General features: G+C 45.6%; 1 protein-coding gene across 5 annotated transcripts in view; it reads left to right on the forward strand.

The window, feature by feature from the left end:
- LOC309559447 (HLA class II histocompatibility antigen, DM beta chain-like) overlaps positions 1 to 20,282 on the forward strand; it is a gene marked incomplete at its 5' end in the record, with an annotated part of 164,143 nt that overhangs the window by 21,085 nt on the left and 122,776 nt on the right. For 3 of the 5 annotated variants that reach the window (XM_082262711.1, XM_082262712.1, XM_082262710.1), the window contains 2 exons: positions 6,527 to 6,802; positions 15,963 to 16,079. The exons of the other annotated variants lie outside the window; for them this stretch is intronic. In XM_082262711.1, coding sequence (XP_082118837.1) covers positions 6,527 to 6,802; positions 15,963 to 16,079 — 393 coding nt within the window. The remainder of the gene's footprint in view (positions 1 to 6,526; positions 6,803 to 15,962; positions 16,080 to 20,282) is intronic. 5 annotated transcript variants of the gene reach the window in all.

Below are 20,282 nucleotides of genomic sequence, written 5' to 3' on the forward strand. Positions count from 1 at the left end.
CTTCCTCTATTCTATGCAGGGCTGCTGATTGATAGGGGGGGGGGGGGGGGGACGACAACTACCGGTCCTCTTGTAGGGGGCCTGAACACACAGGGGGCCCAAAAAAGGGAGGAAGGTTAGTGACGGACAACAATTGTGTCTCTCTTCCTCCAGCAAATGAAAGCTGGTCTTTCCCCCTCTCCCTTCTGCCAGCTTTTAGCTGCTGAAGGAAGAGAGACACAATTGACGTTTGTCACTAATCCCCCTCCCTGTTTGTTTCTCTCCCTGCAGTTCTTCCCATCCCATTTTTCCCATATCTCTGATCCTGGAGCTCCAACTGCCCAGCCTGCATATGTTTTTATCTCTTTCCCAGTTGTTTTGTTTCCCTGACACAGTCACAGCTGATCAGCTGCATTTCCATGTGGAGAAGAGTTTACTGTTAAACCATTCCATAGCTGCCTGTTATCTTGTCCCAGTGCAGCTTAGTGTGCTTTATATAGCTGGGCTTCCCACTCCTCTCCCCCAGACTGCTTCCTGACCTATGCAACTTTGCTTCTCCCCCCCTACACTGTCAGTCCCTTCTGAAAATCCATGTATTAACTCATTCTATTTACCCATTTACTAACTGATCTGGCAGTAGTAAACTCCAATTTTTTTATCTTGTATCTACAGATAAGCCTATAATAGGGCCTACATGTAGGTTCAGTGAATATCTCCTAAACGTAGCAGCCGGTGATAGCACCGATGCATGTGGACCGCGCTGTCAATGGATGACATACCATCCATTGAGAGAGCTGTGCTGTGACCATGACCCCAGTGCGCATGCATGGGAGTTGCGTCATCGCCATTTTGGCCACACAGCTGGAGCCCCCAGAGAGAGGACCGGGTGAAGATGGAATCCCTTTCAGTAGTGACAGCACACCGCTGGAGAGATCTGTTTTTTAACCACTTCAATACCGGGCACTTTTACCTCCTTCCTGCCCAGGCCAATTTTCAGCTTTTAGCGCTGTTGCATTTTGAATGACAATTGCGCGGTCATGCAACACTGTACCTAAACCAAATTTATGTCATTTTATTTCCACAAATAGAGCTTTCTTTTGGTGGTATTTGATCACCGCAAGGTTTTTCCTTTTTTGCTACACAAATAAAAAAACACAGAAAATTTTGAAAATAAAATTTTGTAAATAGATAAGTTTTTTTCCTACACTGATAAGGAGGCACCGATGTGGTGGCACTGATGATAAGGCACAAATAGGCAGCACGGATGGGCAATAATGGGCACTGATAGGCAGCACTGATGGGCACTGATAGGCAGCACTGATGGGCACTGATAGGCAGCACTGATGGGCACTGATACGCGGCACGGATGGGCAATAATGGGCACTGGTGGGCGGCACTGATAAATGGCAATGATGGGCACTGGTGGGCGGCATTGATAGATGGCAATCATGGGCAGCTCTGATGAGGTGGGCACTGAAAGGGTCCCTGAGCCCTGATTGGCATCCCTGGTGGCCATGGGTGGGCATCTCTGGTGGCTCTAGTGGCATCCCCCAATGGTCTGCACTGGAAATCAATTCTCTGATTACCAGCACAGACCCCCCCCCCGTCAGGAGAGCCGCCGATCGGCTCTCCTCTACTCGTGCCTGTCAGGCACGAACTGAGGTAAGCCGATCAACGGCACTTCCTATTTACTATGTGACCAGCTGTGATTGGACACAGCTGGTCACATGGTAAAGAGCCCACGTCATGGGCTCTTTACCGGGATCAGAGATGCATTGTGTCAGAGTGACACATCGCACCACCGATCGCTGCTCTGCGCGCCCCCCTGAGCGGTCTATCCTGCTTGATGTCATATGACGGCCAGTCAGGATAGAGCAACCACTTCCCGGCCATCATTTTGCTATATGACGGGTAGGAAGTGTTTAAGTAAGTCTGTCATAATAATATTTTAACCAAAGCCTGCCCCCCTCCAAAAAAGGGGTTGATTAAAAAAAAAAAAAAATGTTAGCTAAAATGTAATCAAAGAGGAAGTAAAGCCTAAAGAATAACTTGTATAATAAAGTCTACCTATAGGTGCTGTAAATATCTCTACTTGGACAGCTGTGCAGGTGAGCCGTCCCCAAATGCACACTGTCTGTGTTTGGGCCGTACACCTGCATCCCCGCGCCTGTCAGATTAGGACCTGCAGCTGTGTGTTTGTACAGATCCGGGGGGCTCAAGCCACATAAATGAACCCCTGATTCACACTGTACAGACCCCAGCACCCATGTGCCTGACCCCAACACTCTATCTACAAAGAGCTTTATTTAATAAATCTGTTTCTTCTTTTAGATTTAGTAGGAATTCTGTGAGTTATGTTGTATTTGTGTCTGCTAAAAATGATTTTATTGTATTTTTATCAAAATATAGCTTAAATATTTTCTTGGGGGGGCTTTCAGGTAGTCTGTACGGGGCCCCGCAATGTCTATTAGCAGCCTTGGGAGGAATAGTGCCCCATCATTTGTGTCAGTGGGAGGAATAGTGCCCCATCATTGGTGTCAGTGGGAGGAATAGTGCCCCATCATTGGTGTCAGTGGGAGGAATAGTGCCCCATCATTGGTGTCAGTGGGAGGAATAGTGCCCCATCATTGGTGTCAGTGGGAGGAATAGTGCCCCATCATTGATGTCAGTGGGAGGAATAGTGCCCCATCATTGGTATCAGTGTAAGGAATAGTACCCCTTCATTGGTGTCAGTGGGAGGAATAGTGCCCCATCATTGGTGTCAGTGGGAGGAATAGTGCGCCATCATTGGTATCAGTGGGAGGAATAGTGCCCCATCATTGGTGTCAGTGGGAGGAATAGTACCCCATCATTGGTATCAGTGGGAGGAATAGTGCCACATCGTTGGTGTCAGTGGAAGGAATAGTGCCCTAGTATTGGTGTCAGGGGGAGGAGTAATACCCCATCATTGGTGTCAGTGGGAGGAATAGGTCCCCATCATTGGTATCAGTGGGAGGAATAGTACCCCATCATTGGTGTCAGTGGGAGGAATAGGTCCCCATCATTGGTATCAGTGGGAGGAATAGTACCCCATCATTGGTGTCATACAAAAAAGGGGGGGGGGAATGGTCTAGCTGAAATATTTGGATCTGATATCCCTGGTGACACCGCAAGTATAGCGGTCCTTCCCCTGGCTCTAAGACGTGGGCAGAAAAAAAGCTATACTGGAAGGGACCAGTAGACAAAAAGAGAGCCTTTTGAGGATGGATAATGAAACCACAGGGTCACAAGTTGGTCAAATAGAATGTGTTTTTTATTGGTGTAAATAATTCACAGTTTTAGACTATGGTTCAAGCAGAGGAGTACAGAGGTGTGGATAGTGCAAATAAGGGTGTATATAGAATAACACTTGTGGTGTAACCAACGTGATGAGAGGTGGTAAAAATGATCAAGTCATGTGATTAACAATACGATACAGTAAGATGTATAAGTTTACATATAGATAGCAATGAATCAAACAGTACAGTACAATACAGTACAGTACCCCATCATTGGTGTCAGTGGGAGGAATAGTACCCCATTATTGGTGTCAGTGGGAGGAATAGTGCCCCATCATTGGTGTCAGTGGGAGGAATAGTACCCCATTATTGGTGTCAGTGGGAGGAATAGTACCCCATTATTGGTGTCATGAAGGTAAAAAACCTTCTGTGTGCAGTCCCCCCCATAATCATTACCTGATCCAGGGATGTGCCCAGACACAGCAGCAGGCATTGGCCCCTGCCAATCACAGCGAGTAAGGAGGTAGCGGGGTTGTTTGTAGGGTTAGGGCTGAGCCCCTTGAGCTGGCTCGGAGCAAGCACGCGTGAGTGCCCCCATAGCAAGCATCCTTCTATGGGAGGGAAGAGTACAGGGTGCCGACAGAGGACCTGAGAAGAGGAGGATTCGGGCTGCTCTGTGCAAAACCAACTGCACAGAGGAGGTAAGAATGACATGTTTGTTATTTTTTTTAACCACTTCCCATCCAACTTGGTCGCCTGACAAGTAGCGGACCGTGCTGTGCAATTGGAACCGTTCTAATAGGAGCGACTCAAGTCGCTCCGACTTAGAAAAAGGTTCCTGCACTACTTCTGGGCGACATCGGAGTGACTTGCATTGACTTCCATTATGTGAAGTCGTTGCAAGCCGCGCCCGAAGTCGCGGGGGACAGGCGACGGCATAACTCGCCCGAAGTCGTGTCGCCCTAGTGTGAACTGACACTTACCGAAACAGTGTAAAAAATGAATAAAATAAATTAATAATGAAAAAAAAAATGGAGTGCCCCCATCCTCCCATGATTGCGCTAAGGGGAAGGTGCATGTCAGTCCTGCACCCACGCAAATATTGATCGTCCCACACATGTGAGGTATCACCATGAACTTTAGATCATGGGCAGTAATTCTAGCACTAGACCTCCTCTGTAAGGGTCCTTTCACACGACCGCTCCGATCCGATCCACCTGTCAGTTTTTTAGTTGGATCTGATCGGATCCTCCATGCATCCCTATGGGGCAGCGGATGTCAGCAGAGACATGTCCGCTGCCATCCGCTGCCATCCGCATCCGATCCTGTCCGTGAAATCCAGACAGATGAAAATCCTATTTTCCATCCGTCCAGCGGATCGGATCGGATGAGAGCTGACAGACGGTCCGCTCTCATCTGATTCCCCCATAGAGATGCACAGGGCTCTGACACCTCCCACTCCGCACACAGAGCTGTCACCTGCCTGCTCAGCGGGGATCTGTGTATCGATCCCCCGCTGAGCAGCACGGATCCGCCTACGGACCATGTGAAAGGACCCGAAGTCTAAGGCTTTTAAAGTGTCGCCTATGAATAATAACATTTACATTGATAGTCGCTGTTGCAAGAGTGTGCGCAATTTTAAAGTGTGACACGTTTGGTATCTATTTACTCCTTGTAACATCATCTTTTATATTTTACATAAAAAATAAAAAAAAATGGGTTATGGATTGTATTTTTTGCATTAAAATTCAAAAAAGTGTATTTGCAGTTGAAAAACCCTGCGCAAGCACGGGGTGACATAAAAAATTGCAAAACCCTCCAATTTATTCTCTAGGGCCTCTGCTTTCAAAAATATATCATGTTTGGGGGTTCTAAGTAATATTCTAGCAAAATAATACTGATTGTTACATGTGAACAAAAAGTGCCAGAAATGGCCCGGACTGGAGGTGGGTAAACTTTTTTTCATTTAGTATAAATTTAACCGCTTCCCGTCCGCGCTGTAGCTGAAAGACGGATACAGCGTGGACCCTAATTGCCGGGAGGGTATCCATGTACATCCTCCCGTGCATGAGCTGCCTGCGCACTCCCTCTGTGCGGCTCGCTCTGTGATCAGCGAGTCCATGAAACTCGCCTGATCACAGATCTGAGTAAGATGCCGCGTGATCAGCTGTCAGCCAATGAGATTGTCGGCTGCTGTTAGAGGGATATCGGTCCCGAAGAGGAGAGGATCATCTGTACCCCAGTGCCACTTACAAGTGCCCACCAGCGCCACCTACCAGTGCAAGTCAGTGCCACCTACTAGTGCCCACCAGCGCCACCTACCAGTGCAGGTCAGAGCCACCTGCCAGTGCCCACCAGTGCCATCTATCAGTGCCCCATCATCAGTGCTTAATCAATGTCACCTACCAGGGCCTATCATTGCCCACCTGTGTCACCCATCAGTGCCACCTATCAGTGCAACCTATTATTGCCCTTCAGTGCCACCTACCAGTGCCCTTCAGTGCCGCCCACCAGTGCCACCTTATCAGTGCCACCTTATTAGTGCCACCTTATCAGTGCCCATCAGCACAGCCTATGAGTGCCCATTGGTGCCCATCAGTGTCGCCTTATCAGTGCCCATTAGCGCAGCCTATCAGTGCCACCTTATCAGTTCCCATCAGCGCAGCCTATCAGTGCCTATCAGTGCAGCCTATCAGTGCCTATCAGGGCCCATCAGTGTCGCCTCATCAATGAAGGAGAAAAATTACCTGTTTGCAAATTTTTATAACAAACTATAAAAACTGTTTTTTTTTTCCTTTTTTTCAAATTTTTCAGTCTTTTTTTGTTTGTTCAGCAAAAAATAAAACCCCCCAGTAGTGATTAAATACCACCAAAACAAAGTTCTATTTGTTTGAAAAAAATGATAAAAATGTCATTTGGGTACAGTGTTGCATGACCGCGCAATTGTCATTTAAAGTGCAACAGCACTGAAAGCTGAGGCTTGGCCTGGGCAGGAAGGGGGTTTAAGTGCCCGGTAGTCACATGCTTAATGAACGCTGGAGATTTAATACGGAAAACTATTTATAAAATGATAAGAACACATTAAAGATGAAATATTCCAGCAGTTGGGTCTACATTTCCTTTATTGATGGAGTGGAGTGGAAGGAGTGTTTTATACCGGATATCTGTTTGTGTTTGGTGAATTTCTCCTGGAACCCCCATATAAAATATCCATTGAGCAGCGCATAGAAGTCTTTATTATATTTTAGCATTTTATTGTTTATAATGTCTCTGATTGTCTCCCCATCCAGTGAAACCATCGGTGGAGGTCTTTTTACCAGTTGAAACCAATTCTGAGAAGGTCCCGGAGCTGATCTGCCATGTGTGGGGCTTTTACCCCCCAGACATCACCGTAGCCTGGTTTAAAAACAATGTTTTGGTCAAGAACTTCACGGAAGCTATGCGGACCGGAGACTGGACCTACCGTATCGTGGCGGTCATGGACATGAGGAATTCCCTCCCTGAAGACAACTACACCTGCCTGGTCAATCATCCGAGCCTGGACATCCCAATAACCAAGAACTGGAGTGAGTGTGACAACCAGAGTTGTATAACGTACTCGAAACCCATACTTGAGTAGAAGTGGAAGTGCTCGGTCAAAAAGTGACTTGAGTAGAAGTACTAAAGTATTCAACATTTTTTGTACTTAAGTATTGCAAGTAGTTTTTTTAAAAATGTTGCTACTCAAGTACTGAAAGTAAAAGTACCAGTACTGTGTTATGTAGTTTTTAAAGAAAGAAGTCAAAAGTTTGAATATCATATTGTTTTTTCTTATTTCAAATGCAGCTTTTATTTATACATACAGTAGCATTTATTTTCGTATGCACTGATAATACGCATGTTTTGAGCTTCATGAAACCTGTCATCTACTGTTCTGGCAGTGGTCATTTTTATAATAGTAACGAGTAACTATGCAGCACAAAAAAAAATATCGGAGTAGAAGTATTGAAATCATTAAAAAATGTAGTGAAGTAAAAGTGGAAGTAGGAGAAAAAAATTCTACTCCAGGAAAGTACAAATACCGCCTTTCGGTACTTAAGTACAGTAGTGAAGTAGTTCTACTTAGTTACTATACATCTCTGGTGACAACCTTATTGAAGTGGGATTTCTGCATTGCTTTCCCAACATGTTTCTGTTATCCACCTTATTTAACCCCTTTCCGACCAGCCGCCGTGAATTTACTCCGGCAAAGAGGTGCTATTGCGCGAAAAACGACGTACCTGTACAACGTTTTAGTAAATAGCCACTAGATGGCGCCATCGCATCGCCGGAGGCGCCATCGTTCTGTGATTGGCTAGCAGGGATGTCAATCAATGGGTCCAGCGGACCCAATGTCTGCCGGCCACCTGTGATCATCCCCGGGAGAGGCAGAACGGCGATCTTCCCATGTAAACAAGGCAGATCACCGTTCTGCAAGGGCACAAGATGAAATCTTGTGTTCCTGCTAAGCAGTAACCTGGATCTCTGGCTTCCCCCCAATCAGTGCAACCCTCCCACAGTTAGAAAGCACCCCCTAGGGACACACCTAACCCTTTGATCGCCCCTGATGTTAACCCCTTCCCTGCCAGTGACACTAGTACAGTGACAGTGCATTTTTTTAAGCACTGATCACTATAATAATGTCATTGGACCCCAAAAAGTGTCAGATGTCCGATTTGTCCACCGCAATGTCGCAGTCCCGCTAAAAATCGCTGATTACCTCCATTACTAGTAAAAACAAGAAAATAAATAAAAATGGCATAAAAATATTACATCGTTTGTGGACGCGATAACTTTTGCGCAAACCAATCAATATACACTTATTGGGATTTTTTTTACTAAAAATATAGCAGAATACATATTGGCCTAAAATGATGAAAAAATTTTGATTTTTTTTTACATTTTTTTTATTGTATGTGTTTCATAGCAGAAAGTAAATATTAGTGTTTTTGTTTTGTTTTTTGTTTTTTTTCAGAACTGTCGCTCTTTTTTTGTTTATAGTGCAAAAAATAAAAATCACACAGGTGATCAAATACCACCAAAAGAAAACTCAATATGTGGGGGGAAAAAAAGGACTTCAATTTTTATTTGGGTACAGCGTCCCGCGAATGTGCAATTGTCAGTTAAAGTAACGCAGTGCCGTATCCAGAAGTGGTTAAAGCTGAACTCCAGGAAAAATAGATTTTTAAAATTAACAACTTCAACACCGGGCACTTTCACCCCTTCCTGCTCAGGTCAATTTATTGCTTTCAGCACTTTGAATGACAATTGCGTGGTCATGCTACACTGTGCCCATGTGACATTTTTATCATTTTTTTTTACACAAGTAGAGCTTTCTTTTGGTGATATTTAATTGCCACTGGGTTTTTATTTTTTGCTAAAAAACAAAAAAAGACCAAACATTTTAAAAAAAATGTGTAAATAAGTCATTTTTCTCCTTTACTGATGTGCACTGATGACACTGCACTGATGGGCACTGATAGGCTGCACTGATGGGCACTGATAGGCTGCACTGATAGGCTGCACTGATGAGGTGGCACTGATTGGCACTGATGAGGATGCACTGATAGGCACTGATGAGGTGACACTGATGGGCACTGATGAGGTGGCACTGATGAGGCTGCACTGATAGGCACTGATGAGGAGGCACTAATATGTGGCACTGATGGGCATTGATAGGCAGCACTGATAGGTGGCTGTTATGGGCACCGATAGGTGGCACCGAGTGGCGCAACTAATGGGCACTGATTAGCAAGCACTGATATGCAGCACCGATTGGCATCACTGATGGGCCTTGTTGGGGCTGCACTGATATTCAGGGTACTGATTATTTGGACACATGGGTAAAGAGCTGCATCATCGGCTCTATATCGAGATCAGTATGCCTATAAAACCCATAGAAAAAGAAGGGGGGGGGTCCCAATTTAGTTTCTAGAAACACTCAAATATGACACTGAAAGGCATCATCCCCAAAACAGAATTATATGTACCAAATAGAAAAATAAAGGGACTTTAACCACTTAACCTCCGGAAGATTTACCCCCTTTTATGACCAGACCATTGTTTGTTATACGGCATTCCGTTACTTTGACAAACAATTGTGCAGTCATGCAACGCTGTACCCAAATAAAATGTATGTCCTTTTTTACCCACAAATAGAACTTTTTTTTTGGTGCTATTTGATCACCACAGCTTTTTTTTTTTTTTTTTTTTTGCCATTTAAACTATAAAAAAGATTGACAATTGTGAACAAAAAACAATATTTTTAACTGTCTGCTATAAAATATATTCAGTGAAAAAATGTAAAAAAAAAAATCGAATTTCTTCGTAAATTTAGGCCAATATGTATTCTTCTATATATTTTTGGTGAAAAAAAATCCCCAATTATATTGATTGGTTTGCACAAAAGTTATCGCATCTACAAACTATAGTATATATACTGTATTTTTTTTAAAAAAAATTATACCAGTAATGGCGGTTATCAGCGATTTATAGCGGGACTGCGATATTGTGGCAGATAATCAGACACTAAATGACACTCTGTACCCGCTCCCCCCCAAAAGATGCCAAATGTGACAGCAGAAGGGGGGGGGGGGAGGAAGCAAACGAGCAGAGCTTGGCCTTTTGGGTGGAGCTCCGCTTTAAGCTACACTCTAGGCAAACAGCTAAATACATGATATACACTGCTCAAATAAATTGAAGGAACACTTTTTAATCAGAGTATAACATCAAGTCAATAAATCTCCTGGGATATTGATCTGGTCAGTTAGGTAGCAGAGGGGGTTATTAATCAGTTTAAGTAGCTTTGGTGTTAATGAAATTAACAGGTGCACTAGATGGGCAACAATGAGACAACCCCAAAAACAGGAATGGTTTTACAGGTGGAGGCCACGGACATTTTTTTCCCTTCTCATCTTTTCTGTTTTTTACTAGTTTTGCATTTGGCTAGGGTCAGTGTCACTACTGGTAGCATGGGGCGATACCTGGACCCTATAGAGGTTGCACAGGCAGTCCAACTCCTCCAGGATGGCACATCAATACGTGCCATTGCCAGAAGGTTTGCTGGGTCTCCCAGCACAGTCTCAAGAGCATGGAGGAGATTCCAGGAGTTACTCTAGTAGAGCTGGATAGGTCTGTAGAAGGTCCTTAACCCATCAGCAGGACCGGTATCTGCTCCTTTGTGCAAGGAGTAATAGGATGAGCACTGCCAGAGTCCTACAAAGTGACCTCCAGCAGGCTACTGGTGTGAATGTCTCTGATCAGAAACAGACTTCAAGAGGGTGGCCTGAGAGCCCGACGTCCTCTAGTGGGCCCTGTGCTCACTGCCCGGCACTGTGGAGCTTGATTACCATTTGCCATTGACCACCAGAATTGGAAGGTCCACCACTGGTGCCCTGTGCTTTTCACAGATGAGAGCAGGTTCACCCTGACCACATGTGACAGACGTGAAAGGGTCTGGAGTAGCAGTGGAGAACGTTATGCTGCCTGTAACATCGTTCAGCATGACCGGTTTGGTGGTGGGTCAGTGATGGTCTGGGGAGGCATATCCATGGAGGGACGCACAGACCTCTACAGACTAGACAATGGGCCCCTGACTGCCATTAGGTATCTAGAAGAAATCCTTGGACCCATTGTCAGACCCTACACTGGTGCAGTGGGTCCTGGATTCCTCCTGGCGCACGAAAATATCCGGCCTCATGTGGCGAGAGTATGCAGCCAGTTCCTGGAGGATGAAGGAATTGGTACCATTGAATGACCCCCCACGCTCATCTGACCTAAATCCAATAGAACACCTCTGGGACATTATGTTTTGGTCCATCCGATGCCACCGGGTCGCACCTCAGTCTGTTCAGGAGCTCAGTGATGCTCTGGTCCAGATCTGGGAGAAAATACCCCAGGACACCACCTGTCGTCTCATTACGGGCATGCCCCAATGTTGTCAGGCATGCATACAAGCACGTGGGGGCCATACAAACCGAGGACCATTTTGAGTTGCTGCAATTAAATTTCAGCAAAATGGAATAGCCTGATGCATCATTTTATCACTTTGATTTTCAGGGTGACTTTGATTTCAGCCCTCTGTAGGGTGATAATTTTCATTTCCATCAAACGATGTGGCATCCTTTTCTTCCTAACACCAGGGCCGGTGCTAGACTATTTTACGCCCTAGGCAAGACCAGCTACTTGAGCCCCCCCCCCAAAAAAAAAGGGAAGGGGTTAAAAACTCCTCTATGTCATACCCAGTGACCCCAATCCGATGGTTCCTCCATGTTATGCTTTCATACCCAGTGACCCCCATATTCCTCCATGTCACACCCAGAGACTTGGATGTTTTTCCATGTCACACCTTGGACCCCAATATTTCTCAATGTCATGCTGTCATACCCACTGACCCTGATGTCACACCCAGGGACCCCCGTGTTCCTCCATGTCATGCTGTCATACTCAGTGACCCCAATGTTCCTCTATGTCAGACCCTGATGTTTTTCCATGTCACAGTTGGGGACCCCAATCCCCCATGGCACACCCAGGGACCCCAATTCCTCATGGCACACCTGGTGACCCCAAACTCCTGTTACGCCCGGTGACCCCTATCCTCCATGTCACACCTGGTGACCCCGATTCCCTTTCATACCAGGGATGCTCCATGTAACACCTAGGGACACCGATCCCCTGTTCTGGGGACACTCACTGGGCAGTATGAAGAGAGTGGCCCCCACTTTGTCCTCCTTTACTGTGATCCTGCTGATTCCTTCTCCCAGGACGCTCCTCTCCTGGACCACAGTGCTCACCACAGCTCCAACCGGCTCCTGGTGGAGGGAGAAGCAGCAGTCAGAGAGCTTCGCACCTCCTTCATCACCATCCTCCTCAGACCATTCCAGTGCCTCGTCGCTTGTGTTCCAGTAAAGGTTCCGCCCTCCAGTGCCGAACTCCAGCTCAGGTTCAGCTCTCCTCAGCTCCCTGCTTATTACCAACCCAGGGAAATGAATGGCTGCCTACCAGCTCAGTGCAGAGAGTCACGTCCTCCCTGGGGTTAAGGCCGTTCAGCTCCAGTTGAAGAGGATCATCATGCAGGCAGCACTCTGGTGGGCTCCCTTCCTGCCTCTTGGGGCCCCTCCAACAGTGGTGGAAAGCCAGGGTCTGATAGTTCCGCCACTGCCCAAGACACCTGGCATCTTTCTCTGTCCCTTCTTCCTCCCCTACCACCACCTCTCCTCCCAGCTCACAATAATCATTCATGATGAAGAGAGAGTGCCGACTCCTGGCTGTGCCCCTAGGAGGCAATGCGCCCTAGGCGGCTGCCTAGTTTGCCTAGTGGAAGCATCGGCCCTGCCTAACACATTACCCAGTCCATATCAGTATAGATCCTAACACATTACCCAGTCCATACCAGTATAGATCCTAACACATTACCCAGTCCATACCAGTATAGATCCTAACACATTACCCAGTCCATACCAGTATAGATATCCAGCATGAGATTTTTCCCATTGAGATCTGATGTGTTTTCAAAGTGTTCCTATAATTTTTGAGCAGCGTATATATAAAGGAGCTTTTTTACCTGTCAATAGATTTGTACAGTGGGTACGGAAAGTATTCAGACCCCCTTAAATTTTTCACTCTTTGTTATATTGCAGCCATTTGTTAAAATCATTTAGGTTCATTCTTCTTCCTCATGAATGTACACATAGCACCCCATACTGACAGAAAAACACAGAATTGTTGACATTGTTGCATATTTATTAAAAAACTAAAACTGAAATATCACATGGTCCTAAGTATTCAGACCCTTTGCTGTGACACTCATATATTTAACTCAGGTGCTTTCCATTTCTTCTGATCATCCTTGAGATGGTTCTACACCTTGCTTTGAGTCCAGCTGTGTTTGATTATACTGATTGGACTTGATTAGGAAAGCCACACACCTGTCTATATAAGACCTTCCAGATCACAATGCATGTCAGAGCAAATGAGAATCATGAGGTCAAAGGAACTGCCTAAAGAGCTCAGAGACAGAATTGTGGCAAGGCACAGATCTGGCCAAGGTTACAAAAAGATTTCTGCTGCACTTAAGGTTCCTAAGAGCACAGTGACCTCCATAATCCTCAAATGGAAGACGTTTGGGACGACCAGAACCCTTCCTAGAGCTGGCCGTCCGGCCAAACTGAGCTATCGGGGGAGAAGAGCCTTGGTGAGAGAGGTAAAGAAGAACCCAAAGATCACTGTGGCTGAGCTCCAGAGATGCAGTCAGGAGATGGGAGAAAGTTGTAGAAAGTCAACCATCACTGCAGCCCTCCACCAGTTGGGGCTTTATGGCAGAGTGGCCCGACGGAAGCCTCTCCTCAGTGTAAGACACATGAAAGCCCGCATGGAGTTTACTAAAAAACACCTGAAGGACTCCAAGATGGTGAGAAATAAGATTCTCTGGTCTGATGAGACCAAAATAGAACTTTTTGGCCTTAATTCTAAGTGGTATGTGTGGAGAAAACCAGGCACTGCTCATCACCTGTCCAATACAGTCCCAACAGTAAAGCATGGTGGTGGCAGCATCATGCTGTGGGGGTGTTTTTCAGCTGCAGGGACAGGACGACTGGTTGCAATCTAGGGAAAGATGAATGCGGCCAAGTACAGGGATATCCTGGACAAAAACCTTCTCCAGAGTGCTCTGGACCTCAGACTGGGCCGAAGGTTTACCTTCCAACAAGACAATGACCCTAAGCACACAGCTAAAATAACGAAGGAGTGGCTTCAAAACAACTCCGTGACTGTTCTTGAATGGCCCAGCCAGAGCCCTGACTTAAACCCAATTGAGCATCTCTGGAGAGACCTAAAAATGGCTGTCCACCAACCTTTACCATTCAACCTGACAGAACTGGAGAGGATCTGCAAGGAGGAATGGCAGAGGATCCCCAAATCCAGGTGTGAAAGACTTGTTGCATCTTTCCCAAAAAGACTCCTGGCTGTATTAGATCAAAAGGGGGCTTCTACTAAATACTGAGCAAAGGGTCTGAATACTTAGGACCATGTGATATTTCAGTTTTAGTTTTTTAATAAATCTGCAACAATGTCAACAATTCTGTGTTTTTCTGTCAGTATGGGGTGCTATGTGTACATTCATGAGGAAGAAGAATGAACTTAAATGATTTTAGCAAATGGCTGCAATATAACAAAGAGTGAAAAATTTAAGGGGGTCTGAATACTTTCCGTACCCACTGTATATCTGTCCAGCCAGTTCTGAAATTTACACGGCTCTGTCTGGTGGCAAGAGAGGAGACCTTATTTTTCTATGCTTCAATTCATTAAAACTTTCAGGCTTTGCCTCTCCCTCAGCCTGTGATTGGACAGTTAAAGAAGAAGCAACAGACTAATGTCTCCTCTCTGTCACTCTGCTCTCTCCTTCTACCAGCATGCTCCTTGTTTGTGCATGAGCGTGGCAACACTACTGATTGGCTCTTTTTGCTGTTTCTCCCTCTCCTGGTCTGTACTGTACATTGGATTGCAGGGGACAGAGGCCAAGTCAAAGTCTGCGACTTACATTTAAGAATGTATTAACCACTTCTGGACTGGAAGGATTTGCCCCTTTAATGACCAGGCCATATTTTGCGATTCGGCACTGCGTTATTTTAACGGACAATTTCGCGTTCGTGCGACACTGTACCCAAATAAAATTGACGTCCTTTTTCCCCACAAATAGAGCTTTCTATTGGTGGTATTTGATCACCTCTGCGATTTTTATTTTTAAAACAAACAAAAAAAGAGCGACAATTCTGAAATATATATATTATATTTTTTTTTTTTTGTTTTTTTTCACATTCTGCTATATAACATTCAAAAAAAAAAAAATATATATATATATATACATTTTTTAACATTTTAGGCCAATTTGTTTTCTGCTACATATTTTTGGTTAAAAAAAAAAAACGCAATAATAATATTTTGATTGGTTTGCGCAAAAGTTATTGCGTCTACAAACTACGGGAAAGATCTATGTCATTTTTATTGTTTTTTTTTTTACTAGTAATGGCGGCGATCTGCGATTTTTTGCCGGACTGCGACATTGCGGCAGACAGATCGGACCCCTGACTGACATTTTTGACACTTTTGGGGGTACCAGTGACATTACTACAGTAATCAGTGCTAAAAATATGCACTGTTACTGTAATAATGACACTGGCAGGGAAGGGGCTAACATTGTGGTGATCAAGGGGTTAAATGTGTACCTAGGGGAGTGTTTGCTAACTGTGGGGGGGGGGCGTGGCTTTTAAAATGATCATAGAGACCTGTGATCCTATATAGAAGGATCACAGGAGCTTTGTGATCATTCCAGGGAGAAGAGCGGTCAGCTGTGTTTACAACAGCCGACCGTCCTTCTCTCTCTCAGCGAGGAGCGATCGCGGGTGGCCAGCGGCAATCTGAGCTGCTGGTCCTGTGCATCGGAGTGCCCGCTGCGGAGTGGGGGTGGGAGTGCGCCGCCCATGGCGCACGTTTGCCCCCTAGCTGCAGTCGCACGACTGACGTAGAGCTACGGTGGTTCGCACAGGAGCGCCAGTCTGCCGCAGTAAATCTGCGGCGGGCGGTCCTTAAGTGGTTAATAAATACAGAACTTTGTCAGATCTTAATTCCTCTCTGTGTTACATTGTTGAAGGTTCTCAGGAATATATAATTCAGCTTCATGTTTGTTTTGTCTTCTCACACTTGTTTGGGCAGAGCCTGGCTTGACCAACATACAGATTATCAAGATCAGCGTGGCTTCGGTGGTCTTCGCGTTGGGACTCGCCTGCTTAATTACAGGAATCTATCTGTGGAAGAATCCCAGGATAAGCGGTAAGACAGCCAATAACGGGGACAATTCTACTTCTTAGGCTCCATTCACACTGACACAGCCTGAACAGCGTGCAACTTACAGTGCGACTTTGCCAGGCGACTTCCTAGTGATTTGCTAGCAGCTTAGGTATGACTTGATGCCACTTTCTAGGAATGCCCGGGTAATCTTCCTGTAATGTCAGATCCAAATCACATCAATATAGATGAGGATTCCACTTCCATTAACCACTTCCATACCGTACCAATTCCAGTAGTCTTCTCCTGCATGGAAAAATCTGATATTTTTTGCTAAAAAATTACTCAGAACCCCCAAACATTATATATATATTTTTAGCAGAGACCCTAGGGCAGTGATGGTGAAACTTGGCACCCCAGATGTTTTGGAACTACATTTCCCATGATGCTCAACTACACTGCAGAGTGCACGAGCATCATGGGAAATGTAGTTCCAAAACATCTGGGGGTGCCAAGGTTCGCCATCACTGCCCTAAGAAATAAAACGTAAGGTAAGTATGACATGTTTGTTATTTATTTTTTAAAGAGACTTTACAATCACTTTAACCCCTTCTGGACCGGAAGGATTTGCCCCCTTAAAGCGGAGTTCCGGGCACAAAAAATATTTTTTTTTTTTTGTGCCCCTCCGCTAGGTATGCCGCACCTGAAAAGGAATTGGATAGTTTTTTTTTTTTTTTTTTTTGTTTACTCACCTTTTTATTGAAGATCGTAAATACTCACCTATGACAGCTTCCTCCTCCAGCGCCGAGGCTCACCCCGTCACTTCCTGCCTCGCGATGATTCCTGGGAGCTAAACGTCATAGCTCCCAGGAATCAATGCGCCGCACCGGCCCCGCTCGTCATTTCCGGGCGACGCCGCATTCCCCTGCTAAACAGCTTCTGGGCATGCCCAGAAGCTGTTTAGGAATGCGGCGCCGCACCGGAAGTGACGAGAGGGGCCGGTGCAGTGCATTCTGGGACACGAAGACGCGGAAGAAGACGCAGAAGAGGACCGCGCCGGCTTTAGCTGCCCACAACCGAGATGGAAACGCTGTGGAAGAAAATTTCTAAGTAAGTATTTCTTCTTGCAGGTAAGTGCGAACCGGGACAGATCAGAGGCTATCCATTGTGGAATGTGCTAGCCCTGACTGTCCCGGGGGTATGTTCAGGAAAAAAACGTTTCTCTGCCCGGAACTCCGCTTTAATGACCAGGCCCTATTTTACCATTCAGAACTGCGTTACTTTAACGGACAATTGCGCGGTCGTGCAATGCTGTACCCAAACAAAATTGACGCCCTTTTTTTCCCCACAAACGGAGCTTTCTTTTGGTGGTATTTGATCACCTGTGCTATTTTTATTTTTTTTGCATTATAAACAAAAAAAGAGCGACAAATTTGAAAAAAAAAAAAAAAAAAAAAAATTCACATTCTGATATATAACATTCCCCAAAAAAAAAAATTCAATATCAAAGTTTTCTAACATTTTAGGCCAAGTTGTTTTCTGCTACATATTTTTGGTAAAAAAAAATCTCAATAGACATATTTTGATTGGTTCGTCTACTAACTACGGGAAAGTTTTATGTCATTTTTATTGTTTTTTTTTTATTTTTTACTAGTAATGACGGCAATCTGTGATTTTTGTGCGGGACTGCGACATTACGGCGGATAGATCGGACCCCTAACTGACATTTTTGACACTTTTGGGGGGACCAGTGACATTACTACAGTAATCAGTGCTATACATATGCACTGTTACTGTACTAATGACACTGACAGGGAAGGGGTTAACACTAGGGATGCACCGAAATGAAATTCTTGGCCGAAGCCGAAGGCCGAATACCGAACGCGGTGATTCGCATTTTTTCCATTTATTTTACCAATTTTTTCACCATTACAATAATTAAATGGTAAAAATTTGCTTTTTACTATTTTGTGTTGCTTTTCAGATAAATAAATCAAATAACAAAAATACAATTTCAAAATATTTATTTAACACTGAACATTTTTGAACATTCCAGCAAATATTTAGGCTGCATTCACATGTTAGCGTATGATCGCGGGCAGAACCGCCGCGGTTCCGCCCGCGATTGGGAGATTTATTGCAAATCACGGGACGCCTAGCGTTGCCCGTTGATTTGCAATAGCCCCCCAAACGCCGAGCGATGTTGCCGCGATTTACGCCCACCGAATCGCGGCAACATCGCGCAAACAAAATCGCGGGACGCAATACGCTCCAAAGAAGCTCTTGTACTTTTTTGGAGCGTATTGCGTCCCGCGATTTTGTTTGCGCGATGTTGCCGCGATTCGGCGGGCGTAAAGCGCGACAACATCGCTCTGCGTTTGGGGGGCTATTGCAAATCAACGGGCAATGCTAGGCGTCCCGCGATTTGCAATAAATCTCCGAATCGCTGGCGGAACCGCGGCGGTTCTGCCCGCGATCATACGCTGACATGTGAATGCAGCCTAAAGCACAATATAACTTAAAATAAATAAATTAGTAAAAAAAAAAAAAAAAAAACGGCCACATTTTATGTCAAGGGAGCGCTCTGTTGGGCACATTTTTTTTCTTTTTTTTTTAAGGGGCACTTTATAGGGCACTCTAATGAGCATGGCAACATATGGCAAAATATGCCAGTCTGCACACTAATGCTTGTGCAGCTACCGTATTCTCCCCCAAATGTGCTCCACATACCTGAACTGCAGCCAGGTCGGAGCCAAAAGCCGCGAACAGGGGGGCGGGGCGTGCACATAGTGTCACGTCCTAGCTCGCTGGACCGAGTGTGAAGGAGCCGCAGTCAGGAGCAGGGGGCGGGACGCGCGCGTGACGTCACACCCCCTACTCGCGGCCGGACAGGACACCGGCGACGTGTGAGCAGGGAGCCGGGAGCCGCAGTGAGGAAGGGGACTGAAGGACTCCTAGGTAGCGGGCTCGCGGTCCGGGCGGAAGCATCGCGCGGGCCGCCATTTAGTGACCGCCGCTTTAGTGCCTCCGGCTATGTTTACAGTGATGCTCGGGGATGGCGGGTCGCCGGTCGGGGACATTGTTCGGCACAAATTTTTTCGGCCTTTTTACTTATTCGGCCGAACACCGAAAGTGCTTTTTATTCTATTTTCGGCCGAATAATGTTCAGTTGCCGAACATTCGGTGCATCCCTAGTTAACACAGTAACTGATCAAGGGGTTAAATGTGTACCTAGAGGCGTAATTCTAACTGTGGGGGGCGTGGCTTGTGAAATGTTCCTATATAGAAGGATCACAGGCGCTCTGTGATCATTCCAGGGAGAAGAATGGTCTGCTGTGTTTACAACAGCTGACCGTTCTTCTCTCTCAACGGGGAGCGATCGCGGGTGTCAGGCGGCAATCAGAGTCCCGCAGACGAGTGGGGGCGGGAGCGCGCCGCCGGTGGCACGTGTTAGCGCCCTAGCTGCAGGCGCGCGACCGACGTTTTCCTACGTCGGTTCGGGCAGGAGGGCCGCCCCGCCACAGTATAACTTCAGTCCGGAAGCGGTTAAAATGGAACTACACTGAATCTTGGCGCTACAAACCAAAAATGCTATTTAATTCATTTTTAATATTCAAAGCAAACTCCCCCATCCATCCATCCATCCATGTCGCCATGTTTTTTTTTTTTTGCAAAGAAATCTCTTTGAAAAACAAACCCCCTGGCATTTCTGGCCGTGGCCATCTTAAGTAGGGACTGATGATTCGTGTATCATTTACTTCCTAGAGTTCATCTGCCTTTAGCTCAGGCATGCAGACAGGAAGACTGAAGACTCCTGGGATGTGTGACATCATTCGCCTAGGCATGGAAACCAGAAAGTAACCTAAAAAAATGTAAAAAAAAAAAAAACGTTTAAAACAATAAATATAATATATCTTCCTATCTATTTACTAATGTTAGCAGCAGAAGAATTAGGCCTCCTGCACATGGGACGATTTTACAGCGAATGTTTTTGGTGTCAGACGTTTCTTCCTGCAGCCAGGAATCTCCCCCCATGTTCTCCTATGTCTCCATGCACACACGGCTCTTATCAGCAGTTTTTGGCAGGGGGGGGGGGGGTTTATGGCTGGAAAAAAAAAACTGTGGCGTTTTTCAGCTGTAAAAACGCTTTAACGCCAATAAACTCTGATAAACGCCAAAAACCGCTGCTAACTGGCGTTTTTTGCCGTTTTTGATTCCATTGCTTTTTGTAAGCCTGGGTTCTGTTTC

Source organism: Pelophylax lessonae (assembly GCF_965119305.1).
Source record: "Pelophylax lessonae genome assembly, chromosome: 7".
NCBI lineage: Eukaryota > Metazoa > Chordata > Amphibia > Anura > Ranidae > Pelophylax > Pelophylax lessonae.